Raw genomic sequence first — 16,820 nt, forward strand, 5'->3', positions numbered from 1 at the left:
AATTCTAACCGCAAATTGTTCAGTAAGAATGCTACACATTTAAGATTCTCTCCAGGCCTTATAGCTCTAAACTGCATTAATTTTTTCCATATAATTAAATTTACTATGTATCTCTATGAGAACCAACTTAAAAATTCTACCTCATAACTAAGGGGAAAAAAAAAAAAAAACCAAAGTCTCTCACACAAAAGTAAAAAGCTTTCCAGAGTGACAGCCTGGATGCTAGTCCACAAAACACAAACTCATTTGTGAGGAACCTTTCTTTTTTGTTGTTGTTGGTTTTTTTTTGTTTGTTTGTTTTCGAGACAGGGTTTCTCTGTGTAGCTATGGCTGTCCTGGAACTCACTCTGTAGACCAGGCTGGCCTCGAACTCAGAAATCCGCCTGCCTCTGCCTTCCAAGTGCTGGGATTAAAGATGTGCGCCACCAACACCCGGCGGGAGGAACCTTTCTAAGGGTCATGAATTCCTCTATTATCCACATAGAGCTAGGGAAGCTAAGAGTTAAAAAAGGTTAAAGAAGACGCTAATACACTGGGCTGGTCTGTATTACTGCCATCAGTGTAGTTTGTCATACTGTCTTAATAGTTTAGAATAAAAGATAATGTGATCTTGCCCTAAACAAATACATTTGTTCCTCAAGTGTCTAAAATGCACTTTAATTCTGGGAAAAGCTACAGAAATGAAAGAGAAAGAAGACACTATTTGTATATTACTTTAATAATCTGATGCTATACATGGCTATCACACTTGTCTTTCAAATGTTCAAAACCCCCTATAATTAATCTAAATTGTAGCTGTATAATTAAGAGCATTACCTAAAATTCAAACATAAAAATGAAATATTAGTGGGCTAAGAGATTAGTTTAGTGATAAAGTGTTTCATATACACAAAGACCTAGGTTCAATCTTCAGAACCAAGAAAAACAAAAATTAGTCCTATTAGCATATGAAGTGCCATTAATTTATCAGAAGTCTAACAGTCATTGGTAAGAAACACCAATGCACTTGAATTTTTCTAGTCTATACATTTTCATTTGCAGAGTACTATTAAAATACTAGATGTCTAAGGCTGGTCGTCAATTTTTAAAAAGGAAAAGGAAAACTACAGTAAAAAGGTTTATATTTAGTTCAAGAAGAAAACAAATTCCATATGAACATTACTCAATAATACCTAAGTATTTTATAGGTTTTATAATTTAGTAATAACTTCTAGTATTATTAATTTGACATATAAGACTCTGTATTTAATATACTTATCTTCTTTATTTTCCTTTCTTTCTTTCTTTCATTTTTTTTTTGTTTTTTTTTTGAGGTATCATTTCTCTGTATAACCAAGACTGGTTTTAAACTTCACATGTAACCCAGATTAGCTTCAAATTCTATCCTCCTGACTCAGCCTTCCAGGTGCTGGAATTATAAAGCTGTGTTTCACTCACATTGGCTTTTTAGTTTTTTATTAAGGTACTGGAAATTATATTTTATGCATCTAAAAGTAAGTAGGGCATAAAAATCAATCTTGACATTTTACTGTCAACAAAACAAGATTTTATAAGATTGGCAGGTGAAGTCAGCAGTAGTGACAAGTCATTACAAGAGCAACTCCAGTGACAAATTACTGAAAGTCTTAAAAATGTAAATACATTACAAGACAATGGTGGACATATGATTTCACATGAACAAAAAAAGCTAAAATATGACTGTACCCAGCACCCTCTTTATAATACCATTTTTTATGGTTGAACATTTCAAATGTTATAAAGAGGAGTTGTTTTTACTTGAGGGCAGCTATTCTTAATTCTGTGGTGATTTTAAACTATGTCTTTATAGGAGAGCCTTATAATGAGGGTGGAGAGTATTGAAAAGCCACACTACACACACAATTAGGCCATCATGCATTTCAACCCATTAATTAAACTTACCCCTCTTTTGAGGCTTCTGAAAGAAGGAATTCTGGGCTTCCCTGTTTTTATTTCATTCATACAATAATGCACGGGCTCAATGGAGAGTGTGAGAAACTGGGACCCATTAGGAGTACTGGATGTGAATAAACTAGTAGGGGTTAAGGGTGGGGACTGTGGCTAATATGGAAATAAAGAAAGGAATCAATAAGCCAAATGTGCATAGTTTTTTGTCCTAAATGAAAATTCTATTTCTGGCAACACATTTTCACAAAATACAATTTAAACAAAATTTTCTATGAAAATAGAGAGTAAACATAATCTTGCTAAAGCTATTATCTTTTAAAAGTCAGTTACTTTTAAACAATACCATTTCACTTTTTACAAGCTGATAGATTAAAATATAGAGTATACAAATTATGTTAGAGAGAACAATATAACCTAGACTAAAAAAAATTTCTGGATTTTAGCATGTTAGCTCCATGATGGATTCTATACAGTTTATATTTAACTTGTACTTGTCAAGAGACAAAGGCATCAACTATAGTTAAAGTTATCACACAAAATACTTCTAAAACTGTGTCTGATTACCATAAATAGGCAAAAAGCTTCCCATCATCCCTAGCTCTCCTCTCAGCCATCTCTTCATAAACAAGCACTTGCATCTTTCTCAGCTGCTCTGGCTAGTCTGCTGTGACCAAGAGAGGTCTCACCGCTCAACCTCTTCATGGACAGTATTACTAAAAATATAGGTAAAGCCCAAGTCACCAGTAAATGTATTTTTAAAGATACTAGCAGTTAGATAATTTGAGTTAAATTCCATATACTTTCATATTCCAAGATCTAAGTACTAAATTAAATTAAATAAGCACTAAATTAAATTAAATAAGCACACTTTAAAGATTACAGTGTATCGGACAGAAGGAATACATCTCTTCTTCCCGGTGCAACAAAATCACTAAATCGACAAGAAAGACACAGTACTGGTCTATACCATTTGCTCATGTGTTGAGCTATGTTTGTTTAGCTTCCAAAATTAGCAGTACATCAAAATTTGGGGTTTGACAAGGGCAAGATTCTCTTAGTAAACTAGAGGTTCCTAAAAGCTGAAGTTAATCACAAACACTAAGCCTTTCTCATTAAAATCACATATGGATAATAAAAGGTTATAGTAGTATGAGCTATAACATCTAATTTGACACTGATTATCAGTGAGTTTAATCATTCATTCCAACTAAGAATCTCCACTGTAGTTAACAGTAAAACATTGCCTTACAATTCTGACACTATGTAAATAAAATTGTAAAAACGTGTAATTTACCTAGATATTAAAACTTAGTTAATATTCTTCCACATTATTAAGTGCTCAAGGTACAAGACTGTTTTCTAATTAGTGAAAGAGTAATTGAATTATTCAAGCTGAGTGAAAGTATTCCTCTATTAGATGTAAATTATTATCCATTCAACGTCTTTTTCAAATTACTAAGTAAGAGTTTGATTAGAATATGGGGATTTTATGGTTTTTTACCTTTGGCTTCTTTCCAAAGAGCCAGAGTTTGCCCTTGGCCTTCCCTACTGTGGACTTGGAATCCATCTTGCCACTCTCCTGTTTGGATGCACTGATGGTCCCATCAGAAATGGTTCTGTAAATATGCTGACTGTAATCTTCAAATGGAAAGTCTCCTGGAGGTTCAAAGCCAGACTTGAAGGAGTCTACTACCATTTGAGAATCCTATATATAAGAAACAATATTTAAAAAACAATTGTTAACAGTACATTAGCTTTCTAAAACTTTTAAATAAAACTTTACTAAAAGGCCTTTTCCTTTTTTTTTTTTTTTTTTTTTTTTTTTTTTTTACTTTAGAGATTCAGTTAGTTACAGGTAGACTCTTTGCTAGCATTGACTGAATGGCTTGCTGTGAAGACTGAAGTACATGGCACATATCTGACACTTTTCCAAAGTTAGTTCTTTTTCTTGTTTTCCCCTTGGAATGTCAGAGTCTACTTGTCCATGCTTCTTAGTAACTCAGTCAGCATTTACTGAGAAATAACCAGATCTAAAACTGCGACCCTTTGGCTAAGCCATGGTGCTTCTAGATCTATGTTCTTAAGAACAAGACTGCGCTGTGTCCTTGACTCCTGATGTCCTCTTCTTCCTCCTCGTGATCACTAGTCTACAGTGTTTCTTGATCAGCTCAAGCACTAACTCTTGCATTTAAGATGGACTACACAGAATGATCTGACAACACTAGATTGATCTAATCACATCCTTCTTTAAACTTTCAGTAGAATAACAGCATAATAGAATTTAAACACATAATTCAAAGGTTCTAATCTTGGATTAGAAAAATAATGGAAAGGAGAGGGCTGCAAGTTTCTTTTAAAGAATACAAATTTTAGAGTTGAACTTATTGCAGGAGTCTAACTTATAAAAGGCTTTCTTATACCGAGTATAATTAAGAAGCAAGTATTCCTTAGGTTACTTTACTCTTTTCCCAAACCATTTCATTAACTTCAAATGCACAACACTACCACATGCACTAATTCAGAGACAATTATACTGTACTTACTCTTCTTTCATCAACTGATTTTGCTGCAAGAATCATTCCTTCTAAACATTTTGAGATGATAGGAATAACTTTGCGTTCTGAGTCTGCAAACCCTCTGTAACATTCACTGAGTTTAATTGTCCTTCGTTCATCCATTTCTTGTAGTTGCTAATAATCCAGAATTCAAACAAGGAGGGAAATTGAATTTTTTATTCTGAAGAAGAGCAATTAGTGACCTCCCCAAAAATATTTCTTCCATATTACACTTTTATTTTTAGACTTTTCAATGATGCTATACAGACTTAATAATTCCTACAATCTAAGACCTGTTAAATAACAAAAGAAGGATACAAGGCTTTTAATACTGATATTAAAAATCATCTAAAACATTATATAATTGGCAACCAGGTCTCTGCTCCACACTTCTTCCACCCTTTTCTCTTGAACCGCGGTAGTTTTATGCTTTCAGGAAATGTTCTATTTAAACACCAAACTCTATCATTAATCACCTCCCCCTCTTTTAAAGCAATTATCTATAAGATACAAGTCTAAGATGTACTCCTTAAACTGGTCCCGAGTACTTGATAAGATCTAGCTGGATGAAGGATTACAACTGATGGCATAAAGACAGGTACCCAGAGCCTCCTACAGTTTGCAGCTCAGAGTTGAGGGTATGAAAGACAATCAGTAAGGCACATCACCAAATCAGCACATGTGTTAAATTCCCCCATGTCCAAACTCAAAATGGGAAACACGCTGAGACAGGCACATTCAGTAAGTTAAAAGTCATCTCTGCACACTTGCTCTCAGCCAGCACTGGCCTTTCTTCTCACCTTCTCAAACTCTACTTCAGATCATTTTTGTTGTTACTTTCTAAAGTCTGGAGACTTATTTATCACCAGTGTATTTTATAACTAGTGAATTTAGAAATATTCTTATTTCTAAGATTTAATACTTGAGTTTTGGGACTAGAGCTGTATCACAGCACAAAATACTTTCTTACATCATGTAAAATCCTTTTTTTCCTAACCTAAAATTAATTTCTTAGCTAGGCACGGTGGTGCATGCCTTTAATCACAGCCCTGGGCAAACAGGGGCAGGTGGGTTTCTGTGAGCTCAGGCCAACTAGGGAAGATAAGCAGTGAAATCTTGTCTCAAAGAAATCCTTTGAACGCAACTAGACTAAACTTACCTTGTAAATCTGAGGAATCACCACATAGAAATGTTTGTGCTGCTCTCCATTAAAGTTCTGCAGCTGTGCAGCATACTCATTCTTATTCTCATCAGCCATGTGTGTGCGAAGGTTCAACTGCTGTTTGGCCTACAGGCAAAAATGGTCCAAATGATTGCCAAAACCAAAGTCATTCATTTTTCTGAAAATTATCCAAACCTAAATTTTGTCATAGATAACCCAACAGCTAACGAAAATGCTTCCAGATCTTACCTAGTCTCCTTATCACAACAATCCCCCTGACTCTATCATAGTTTGCCTCTTTTCAATAATCTAAATACTCTACTTACAAAATTCACACAGAAAATAATAAATGATGCTATACCTTGAAACAACACATTCTAAACATAAGAAAAACAGAGGAATATTTTTGACTATGAAAAAAGTAGTGAAATATTTCTTTACCCTATTAGAATTATGAAACTAAAATTGTAATAGATGTAAATAAAGATTAAAATGTGCTGGGAGTGCTGTAATATTCAACAGTGTTTCAATCTCTATAAAACCGGATGCATTTAGTTAAAATGGTTCTGCATTTAATTTCTTGCAGAAAGTCAAAGAAATATTACCTTCACTGACAAGAATATGTTTAATTGTTAGTTCTAGCACACTGAGTATAAGCTAAACAAATATTCTAACTGATTGTGATGGTTTGAATATGCTTGGCCCAGGGAGTGGCACCATTAGAAGGTGTAGTCTTGTTGGAAGCAGTGTATCATTATGGGCGTGGGCTTTTAGACCCTCATCCTGGCTCCCTGGAAGCCAGTCTTTGTCTGCCTTTGAATGAAGATGTAGAACTCTCAGCTCCTGTAGCTCCACGTCTGTCTGGAAGCTGCTAAGCTCATGCCTTAATGATAATGGACTGGGCCAGGCGGTGGTGGCGCACGCCTTTAATCCCAGCACTTGGGAGGCACAGGCAGGTGGATTTCTGAGTTCGAGGCCAGCCTGGTCTACAGAGTGAGTTCCAGGACAGCCAGGGCTACACAGAGAAACCCTGTCTCAAAACAAACAAACAAACAATGATAATGGACTGAACCTCTGAACCTACAAGCCAGCTCCAATTAATTGTTGTCCTTTTAAGAGTTGCCTTGGTCATCTGTTCACAGCAGTAAAACCCTAAGACACTGATCTAAAATAGGAAATAAACAAAATAAGAATTGGCTCCCCAGATTCAACACTACATACCAGCAGTCTATGTACATGTAAGACTGAGGCCAGAGGATCATCAGAGTTGAAGCACAACCTGGCACAACATAGCAAAATGAAAGGAAGAGAGGGAGGGTGGGAAGGAGTAAGTGCTGTGTGTGCTATGTAGCCATCAGGACTATAAGTTACATAGCACACTGAGTATTGATTGATAAGCCTCACTATTTTTTTTTCCTTTTTTTCCTTTTTTTGCTAATGATTGAAGGCAATGGTTTTACCTTTCCCAGCCCTATCTATATCTCACTCCTAGGATGTTAACTAGCTTTTGCAGATGTAGTTAACTTAGCTTCTAACACTAGTCTGTAACTATATCTTGTTAACTCAGAAATAAACCGACTATGAAAGCAGGCTAGCCAAGATCATAGATAAGCCCACGAAACCTTATTTAATCTATGGCACATTAGAAGTTCCTGCAAGTAAATATTAAGGAAACTAAATACTATGAACCAAAGTACAAAGTATTTCTACAGAGAAAAAAAAAATGAAAACCTGAGATTCCAGGCTGGAACGTTTCTTCACACACATCCCTTTTCTCCTTCTACAATAAACCATAAAGTGGGACAAAGATTCCAAGTCCTAGCCTCAAGTCCTCCTGACCTGTCAGGGGGAACTCCTCCAGGTCCCCCAGCCACTGGCTGTGAGTCTCATGAGATGGATGGAGGTTTCAGTAGGGCATATAAAAGAATAAGGCTACAAGCTCAAACAATTGAAGCCTAGTCTAATTTTTTAATACTAGACTTCAAATAAATGAACATTAAACCATGAACACTGAAGTTCTGAAAAAGTTAGGACAAACTCTCTAGCAGCCATATTATATCTAGGTTTCACGATGCTGAGTGAGTATGGAAAGCTATCCCTGCAGACAAACTGAACATGTGAAATGTGAGTCCACTAAACAAGGCACTTTAAATTGCCTGTGACATAAATTTGAATAACCGTTATTTGATAATGACTCAAAATGTTTAAAGGTGAATGTCAACCTTTGAGACATGTCCCATGTGCAAAATAGTGCTGTTATTTACATTACTATCGAGTAACACATTATTCAATTACAAACATGGCAAAATGTTAGAAAGAAAATTATATAATCAAAGCTAATAATAAATAATGATGTCCATACAAATTTTAAATACAGTCTTTACATTATGAGAGGCACATCCTCATACCAAGATGCATGTAAAGACAAGGAGTCCAGATAATCATGAACTCAATGGAGTCAATTTAAACAACATGGTTGCCTAGATCATAAACACTCAGGTCATATTAATAAGAACTTAGTGCTCAGACAAGGGAGGTAGTCAAAATCAGAACTGATCAGACAACAGTATTACAGTTAGTTTCAGAATTATTATTATTCAAAAACTATTATTTAAATATATATATTTGACATTTATCTATGTAACTCAAAATGTGAAACAGAGATGAATACAGCCTATGTAAGGAAATAATAAAGATGATGGGGTGGGCTAACTGCACTCTATCAACTAACAAAGGAGAAACTAAGAAACAGCAGTTACAAGACCAATCAATCCTACCAGCAGCTGAGAATCACTGCCAAGACTTTGACTGAGTAAATAGGTAACACGGTGACAGTTCAATGCTCATGTTCTGTAAAGCTGCTGAAGGGTACTACTGAGTCATGCCCACTTGGCATACTTTATGGCTATATCTCAGTCTTTTTATTCAATTTAGGAATAGGGAAGAAAAACATCCTAGTAGCCAGTTTCTCCTGAGCATTATGAACGCAACTAAGGCATTATGTTATCAGTTTTCCTTCTCAGACCAAGTAAGCAACATTTGCCTATTTTAGACTTCGATAAAATAATGACGCAAAAGGTGTGCCTTTTTTCCATGCATGTAATACTTGGTTATCAACGTAGGATTGTTGACTGTATGCAATGAATACACACTTGTCTTAAAGCAAGTTTGGGATCCTTACCTTTTCAACATCGGCCTTGGTTGCATTAGTATCGTTGTCCAATCTTTCATAACTCTGCTGTGCTTTCTCGGCTTCTCTACATTCTCTTTCAAATTTCTTTTTACTCTGTAAAGAAAATTTTTAAAACTTATTTGCAAAGTAGCTTAAGTGGTCCCAGTGTGTACTATGTAAAAAGGAACTAAACAATGAAAGTAAAATTTGTCCTAATTTGGAAAATTAAACATATTATTATAACCAACTTATATTGATTCTAATATTTATATGTCTTAAATATAAGTTATTAGCTATTGACAATAAAAAATAACGTGAACATGACTAATATTCAAAACATATCTAATTCTCTGTCTACAACAAGAAAATTTTTATTATAAATGAGTCTTCATTGGTTGGTTTTGGTGTTTGCTTCCATGTATTTTATTATAGGAGCACAACACAGTTAAGATGTGGAACTATCCCTTCAAAGTAGTTTGATGTTGTTTCTATCAGATATCTCAGGAATATTATCAGCAGAGATACAAGACTACTTGTTTTTGTGCTGAGTTTTTCCTTAAACCAACAAAAACAAGGTTTTGCTATGTGGTCCAAGCTGGCCTGGAATTCACTTGTGTAGTTCAACCTGTCCTTGAAGATTTAATCTTCCTGCCTCAACCTCAGAGTGCTAGGGTACATGTGTCACCACATCCAAGTTTTATCTAATTCAAGTTACTCTTACTTTTAAACAGCTGTTTATGATTGCAATAGTGACAAGTACGTGAGCTCTTGTAGAGGACCTGGGTGGGGTCCCAGTATCCACAAGACTGACTTGTGGTCTAAGAACTCCAGTTCCAGGGAATTGATACCCTTTTCTAGCATCCAAGGGCGTAGGCACAAACAAGTGCACATAAAAACATGCAGGGAAACTCATCTATTCATAAAAATTCATAAAAATATGTTCATTCATAAAAATAACAAATTTAAAAGCTATTTACAACTGTGGTATGGTATATACACAAGCAAGCAAGTTTGATTTTCAATATACACTTAGTGTTAATTCAACCCACATTACTGAAATCTATCAATTTTGTTCTCTGGTTTCATTTTCTCCTAACAGTTTCTAATCTGTGTTTGAACTCATACAAGCTATTCCAGTATATAGGTGTTTTCTTGGGGTTTCCCTTTCCTGTGGTCCTAAGGATGCCTTGCACCTCTGTTATCTGGATACATCAGGTTCACTATAATTCTGCAGGATCACATTCAGCAGTAGCTTTCAAGAAGGTTTATAAAATTTAATTTTTGAGGTGAGAAATGTTTTTACTGTTACCACCCATTCCACCCCATTCTCGGCCATCATATCTAGACTTTCTGAACTCCACGCCTCTGGGACAGCCCTTTACCACCACTTTTAAGTGGCCGAGTATAAAGTTGGAAACAGTTTCCTTCAGAAATTTAAAAGTACTACTCTATTATTTTCTGGTTTATATATTAGTAGGTTGCGCTACTAATATATATTATAGGATATGCCCAACCCTATTCTAATTCCTGATTCATTATAAAAGGCATGTTGTTGGTTTTGTTGTTGTTGTTGCATCGTTTTGCTGCTGTGACTAAATCTGTTTCTCTCTCAGGTATCTGGAACCTCTCCTAAGAGTTTTGAGATGTCATGCTCATAAGCTGTTTAAGAAGAGGTTACAGCATTTGTTTTTATATCTATTTAAGTGTGGGTGCACTCAAAGAGGTCAGGGGTGCATGTGTGTAGGAGTCAGCTATCTCTTTCCACCACTGGTTATGGGGTGAGGACTGGGATGGAGTGCTGAGCCACCTTGTCAGCTCTTGTGAGGATAAGTGTTGATAGCTCACAGCACTGGATGCTGGCAAATTCTTTCCTCCAGAAATTCAGGACTTTACATTTGAAGGCATTTTTTTCCCCCTTGACTTACTTTTATCCATCTTTTTTTTTTTTTTTTTTTTAAATCTAGCATGGTTATTTTAAAAAAGAAACTGCTAAATGAAATTTTCTAATTTTAATATGTTGTTTTGTATTTTTAACCTCTGTTTTTTACCTTTCATAGTTGCTGTTTCTTCTGAGTTGTTTTATCTTCTATATATTATTGTGATCTCTGATCTGGTATTTTCTTTCACTGTCTGGGAATACTTGTCTTTGTATTTTAAACTTCCATTAAATACACTCTGGGTGGGGCTGGCTAACCCTGGTCTTTCCCTCTGGCGTGAAGCAGCCAGGTAGTTTCCTTGGAAACCCCTATGTAGTTCCCCGAATCTGTGACTGGAGTTTGTGAGACTCCCCAGAGAGCCTCTCTTGAGTCTGTGCCTGGAAAAAGCTTTATGATCTGTGTTCTGAGAATTACTCAGAAAAAGAAAGCAGGAGACTTGAGTATTTTGTACTGACATAATCCCACTGTGGTCCAGTGGCTATGGGTTAATAATTTTGACACAAATTGAGACAAACAAGTGTCTATTATATATCTTATTTGTAGAAAAACATATACTTTTCTCGGAACAGCGAAGCAATCACAAGTACAAATGAATTAAAACTATTTTTCCCCATGTATAATTATACAATATAGAAAATGACATCTGTTCCACTCTTCCGAAGCAGAACCTGCCTTTCAACACAGAGGCTACTGATAGCTGTGGCTTGCTGTCCCACTCTCCCCACAGGCTCATCAGAGGCACCTAGGAGGAAGTCTGCTGGGGTTTCTGCCAGTTTTATGTCCTTGATTAAAAAAGAACAGTGAGAAAAGAAATGTTCCTTTTTTTCTTGCCCCGGCTGCAACAAAGCTGAAGAATAAGAAACAACACACTGCAGTGACATAAGCACAGAGGACATGCAGCACTAGTGACATCGTTCCACATCTGACTACTGGAGCTGATGTTTCTGAACTCTGCTCTTAGGAGACTGTAAGGAGTCATCTGTAGCCTCCTGACTGCTTCATATAGCATCTAACATTCATCTCCGTAGATTCTGACCACTCTGTCAAGATCTCCTTCATGGGCTACTCTCTTCTGCCCTCCTTTTAAATGGCATTGTTCATCCTGGGAGTAGTGACTTCTTCCACCTTCTTCCTTCAATTGTTTCATGTTCCTCATTTCCTCAGTTGGTTATAGCTGCCTTCAACTATTTCAGACACATTAAATTTCTATAATTTTGTTTTGACCAAAATGAAAAAGAATTAGGAAATAGGATCCTATATTTGTTTCAACATATTAAATATAAATTACGCCGGTCTCTTTCACTGGACTCCAGGCTCCACAAAAAATTAAAAGCCATGTCATATTTCCTTATGAACATATAGGGACCAGTACAAGTAAAGGGCTGGCTAGGGTTGAATTTACTTTTTCATAATATTGTTAATGACTTGAAAAAATGCATTATTTGAAATACCTAACTTTTATAATGGTTCTGTCTTATTTTATAACTTTGTAACTTTTCTTAATAATTGCCAATCTAAAGGCGAGTCAGCACATATTGTAAACAGATTTATGTCAACATCCATTTCTAGAGCAACCAGTACCTCCTGAGTATAGGAGTATGTTATTCTGTGCAAATGAAAAGAGACACACTCTCTAGCATACTTATTAGATCAGATACTAAGGATGCCACTGACAGTAATTTAAATTTTAATAGCTAAAAATCCTCCCTTAAAGTCTTGGTGAAACCAATTATAAAAAAAATGAAAAAGGCTATTAATATACCTAAGAACTCTAAATCAGCACTGGTGATTAAAAATCATTGACACTTAAATAGAAATAGAATCTAAGTTTTAAATATTCATTTTAACAGGAAAACATAAAAACATAGCATGAGTATGCATGAGCTTTCAAAATGCCAAAGATTTGCATATTATGAAGAGACACCAGAGTGCCTTGCATGAACTTGTAAATTTTTAGTCTCCAAGCCATTCTGACAATCACAACTAGACAAACTAAAAACACACACAATTTTCTTCAGCACAATTCTTAAAGACTGTAGTATCTACTGTAAAAATTGCTAGCAAAGAGCCAATCACTTGGCAATCTGAACATTTAAAAAGTCTCCTATACTCTTTCAATCCAGCATATCCAGTAAACAAGACTACAAGTGTCTGTGGACACCTTGTTTATGTGTAACAAAACCTTTTTAAAAATCCACATTATAAAGGACCTTAGGGAAATTTTAAGTAGACAGCATGTTTTCTAAGTCTGTTCTATCAGTTCTTTTCCTGCAGTTAGAAGCTTACAGAATTACTGGACAATTGAGCTAGAAGGAACACTTCCTATAAGGTAGTCCTTGCTCTTCTGTATTCATATGCTAAAAAGGAGGTCAAGAGAAATCCAGTCCATAAAAACATTCAAAAACCACAATCTTAGTTCTCTCCTCTCAGGCAAATAGTCTTCCAAGATAAGTGGTTCCTAATTCTCTGAACCCCACTTATTGGATAAATATCTCTATTATTTACCAAGATATGAAGACTAGAGAATTTGTCCCACTATTCACACAGGGAGAAAGGAAAATGAAATGAGCTTAACCCTCCATTTATATTTCTTGGTTATTATACAACAAAACAAGTGGCAGATTGTGAATAATAGCTCACCCATTACATAGCCCACAGAATGAGACCCTACCACACCCTCCGGGGGCAGGAGTCGGGGGAGACAGGTGGGAAATGGCTTGGTGGGCAATGATATTTGCTGCCAAACCTAATACATTGAGAAACATGAGACTCAGATGTAAAGCTTAATGGAGCTTAGGGGTAAGTCAGTCTGTGCATTTCTGATTCACCATGAAAACACTGGTACTCACATTATCCATCTGTTTCCAACACATGTCAAGGTATTGTTGAGCTTTTCGTCCTTCTTGTAGATGCTGAAGATTATAATCATCAGCAAACAAACAGAACAAAAATAATTATATTTACATACTAAGGAAATTCCAACATCTTCAAAAGGCTCTTAACTTTTTTCAAGTTGATAAAATATATATATGTATATTATAGTTACGCATCTTTAGAGTTAGGAAGAGAGTTAAAAAAAAACTTATTTAAAGTACATCTTATAGGTTACTTTAATACTTTTAAAATAATCTTCAAAACAGGCATAATACTAAAGAAAATAATGATTATCTTCATAGGACTTTTCTATAAAAAGTCAGGTAACAAGTAGTACATATTTTAGGTTTGCAAGCCACATAGTATTCTGTCTACAATTGTGTAGCCGTATGAAATATCATATCCAATGAATGTAAATTAAACTTTATGGACACGGAAATTCAAATTTTATAGTATTTTACATGCCATAGAATATTGACTTTTCAACCACCTAAATATATAAAATATTTTTAGTTTATAGGATCTAGAAAACAAAAATAAGTTGATAGGTTGTATTTGATCTGTGGGCTGTATGTGGCCAAACCTTGATTCAGATTGTAAACTGGTAACCATATCCCACGGTTTTTCTTTTTCACTGAAATTTTTTTTTCACAGTATACTCTCATCTCACAATTTTTAATTAAAGGAAATTTAGTAAGGTAGAAAACCAGTTTTGAACCAAACATTTAGTTCTAAAAAGAAAAATAATTATTTTCTGAAACTATTTCACAAGACTGTTATAATTAGATAAAAATAATAAATATTACCATTTTTCTTTCCGTTTTCAGATCATGGGCATATCTCATTAATTCACCATATACTCTGTGTGCCATTTCTTCTGCTACTACCTCTCGCTGTCCTGCATAGTCGTTTAACTCATTAAGGATGTTAAAAAAGGCGATACATGAAGTAAACCTGGCAAAACATATTAAAAATAATGAGACTTATTTTCGCTTCCATTACAATTTTTTGGTGAGGTATTTTTGGTGTCTAAATGCTGATAAGCTTTAATATACTCAACCTACTCCCATCTACTGGTTCTAAATTAACTATGTATGGAAAGAAAACCTGCATTAAGTTCAAGTTGTACATGTTTAAGTATCTTTACACAGCCTTTAATTTATAAATAAAGGGATATTTGGAGTCAAAATATAATAAGAATACTACCTTCAGGCTCTTTTGACATAGTGGAATCTTTAGGTTGACAACTGACTGGCCTGAGCTTGGGAATCACTTGGGTGGATTCCTAGGCTTGGCAGCTGAACCTGTTGCAGAGATGATGTGCTTGTTCTCGAGGACAGAACCTGCCAATCATACCACTCAAATGCATCTTGATAGCTGATCTACAGAACTTTGCTATCAGCTCTGGATACAGCTGCCTGTATGCCTGCCCACATCCTGAATAGAAATGTACCATTATGGTTGGCACCAAAGAGGGATAAAGGGGGCAAAAATAAGGGTAAAAATGTGTGTGAAGGGAAGGAGAGAAACAAAGAAAATTACTGTGTTAAAATGTATATATCTACTTGGAACACACCAAGGAACACTCTTAAACTGAGGGCTCAGGCAAGGCTGGCTCCCTTAAGAATGATAAGAACCAATAATATATACAAAAAGCTGTTGAATTTAATCTCATTTAATTTCTACAGTTTATAACCACCTGCATATTAAGATCTCCAAAAAACCCAAAAGAAATTTCTCATCTTTTATTCAGGATTCAAAAATTATTCCCCTAATTTCATCACTTTTCATTATCCTGAAAGGCAAAGTCTTAGAAAGCTGATAACAACGCCACACCTTTCTGCTGGAGACTAAACAAAGCAAGCCAAATTCTGGTCTAAATCTTACCTGGAAATCCCACTTTCATCTATTCTTTAAAAAAAGAAAAAGAAAACTAACTATTGATTAAGTTCATTAAATTATCTATTCTCAAAAGATAAATAGTAGTTTCTTTTTTTGTATAAATATTGTGATGTTTTTTATTAAAACAACTTTAAAGAAAACCTTGCTGAGATTATTACAGTATAGTTTACAAAGTAATAAAGTTTATATATGATGTCCTGAATATTGTCAATGTGCAATAACTAACAGGTTAGATTTACCTTGGTTCTTCATCCTTGGAGGAGCGTTTGGGACAGTACTTCTTAACCAGATTTCTAGAGGAAGAAAAGTTTTGATTTTATAAGCAAAAATAATATACTTTGGAAATAATTCTTTTGAAATAAAAGTGTTAGCCTAAAATTTACCAATTTCGTTAAGGATTTAAGAAAAGATTACATAAAACCCTGAGAACAACAACAAGGTCATCTTCAAACACTAACATAATATAACATTTACACGATTTACATTTTATTCTTAAAATATTAACACTATTTCTTATTTATGGTATTGTAATTACAGTTAGATTATGTATAAGCTACAAGGAATAATAGGAAAATAATATTCAGTATAGGAAACTGAGTGATGGAACAAAAACACATTTCAAAGAAATACCATCACTCTCTTATTTGACAAATCAGGTGTTTTTAATAGTAACTGATACAAAATTTAAACAGATGCTGACTAAAGAGATAAAGAGCAGCTGGCCACCATCCTCTACCATGCTATAAGGAAATCATGTGACTCACTCCCCATTTTAAGGTGTGGGGCCTCTTTTATGCTGAAAGATGGTCAACCAGCAACCACACCCTGTCCTCCAGCTTCCCTTTCTTTGGCAAATAATCACATTCCAACTTGTGACTGACTATGTGCGCCTACATTCCCATCTACCCTTAACATTCTTGTCTAGAATACTACCTTCTTTCATACATATGAAATAAGCTATATGCTAGTACAGAGACGTTGGAGCTAGATGAGATATACAGGCTTGAATGCTGGCTACATGATGTTTATATGACCCACAGCAATTTACACTAACTTCTCTGCTCCTCAGATTCCTATATGGTGTCAACAGTGCCTACTCCATAGATTTCTGAGAAATTACTGGAATAAAACATTGACCACAGTGCTTTACATATAATAGATCTGCTTTACAATATATGGACCACTGAAGGTCCAGATTTTTGAAAACTTTGTGTGTGAGCGCAGGTGCACCGCTGTGGAGAACAATCAGGTGTTGCCCCCTTCCTTCAACCTGTTTGAGAGATGAGCCCTTG

At 35.2% G+C, this 16,820-nt stretch overlaps 1 protein-coding gene across 4 annotated transcripts in view; it reads right to left on the reverse strand.

Annotated features, from left to right (window-relative positions):
• Fnbp1l (formin binding protein 1 like) overlaps window positions 1–16,820 on the reverse strand; it is an 86,351-nt gene that overhangs the window by 16,459 nt on the left and 53,072 nt on the right. For 2 of the 4 annotated variants that reach the window (XM_076933205.1, XM_076933204.1), the window contains exons 3-10: window positions 15,768–15,821; window positions 14,433–14,580; window positions 13,602–13,664; window positions 8,825–8,929; window positions 5,641–5,769; window positions 4,470–4,616; window positions 3,428–3,631; window positions 1,921–2,079 (exon numbers count right to left, since the gene is read on the reverse strand). In XM_076933205.1, the coding sequence (XP_076789320.1) occupies window positions 1,921–2,079; window positions 3,428–3,631; window positions 4,470–4,616; window positions 5,641–5,769; window positions 8,825–8,929; window positions 13,602–13,664; window positions 14,433–14,580; window positions 15,768–15,821 (1,009 nt within the window). The remainder of the gene's footprint in view (window positions 1–1,920; window positions 2,080–3,427; window positions 3,632–4,469; window positions 4,617–5,640; window positions 5,770–8,824; window positions 8,930–13,601; window positions 13,665–14,432; window positions 14,581–15,767; window positions 15,822–16,820) is intronic. The other 2 variants (XM_034500379.2, XM_076933206.1) reach the window with 1 other exon arrangement.

The sequence above is a fragment of the Arvicanthis niloticus genome, chromosome 4 (assembly GCF_011762505.2).
Source record: "Arvicanthis niloticus isolate mArvNil1 chromosome 4, mArvNil1.pat.X, whole genome shotgun sequence".
NCBI lineage: Eukaryota > Metazoa > Chordata > Mammalia > Rodentia > Muridae > Arvicanthis > Arvicanthis niloticus.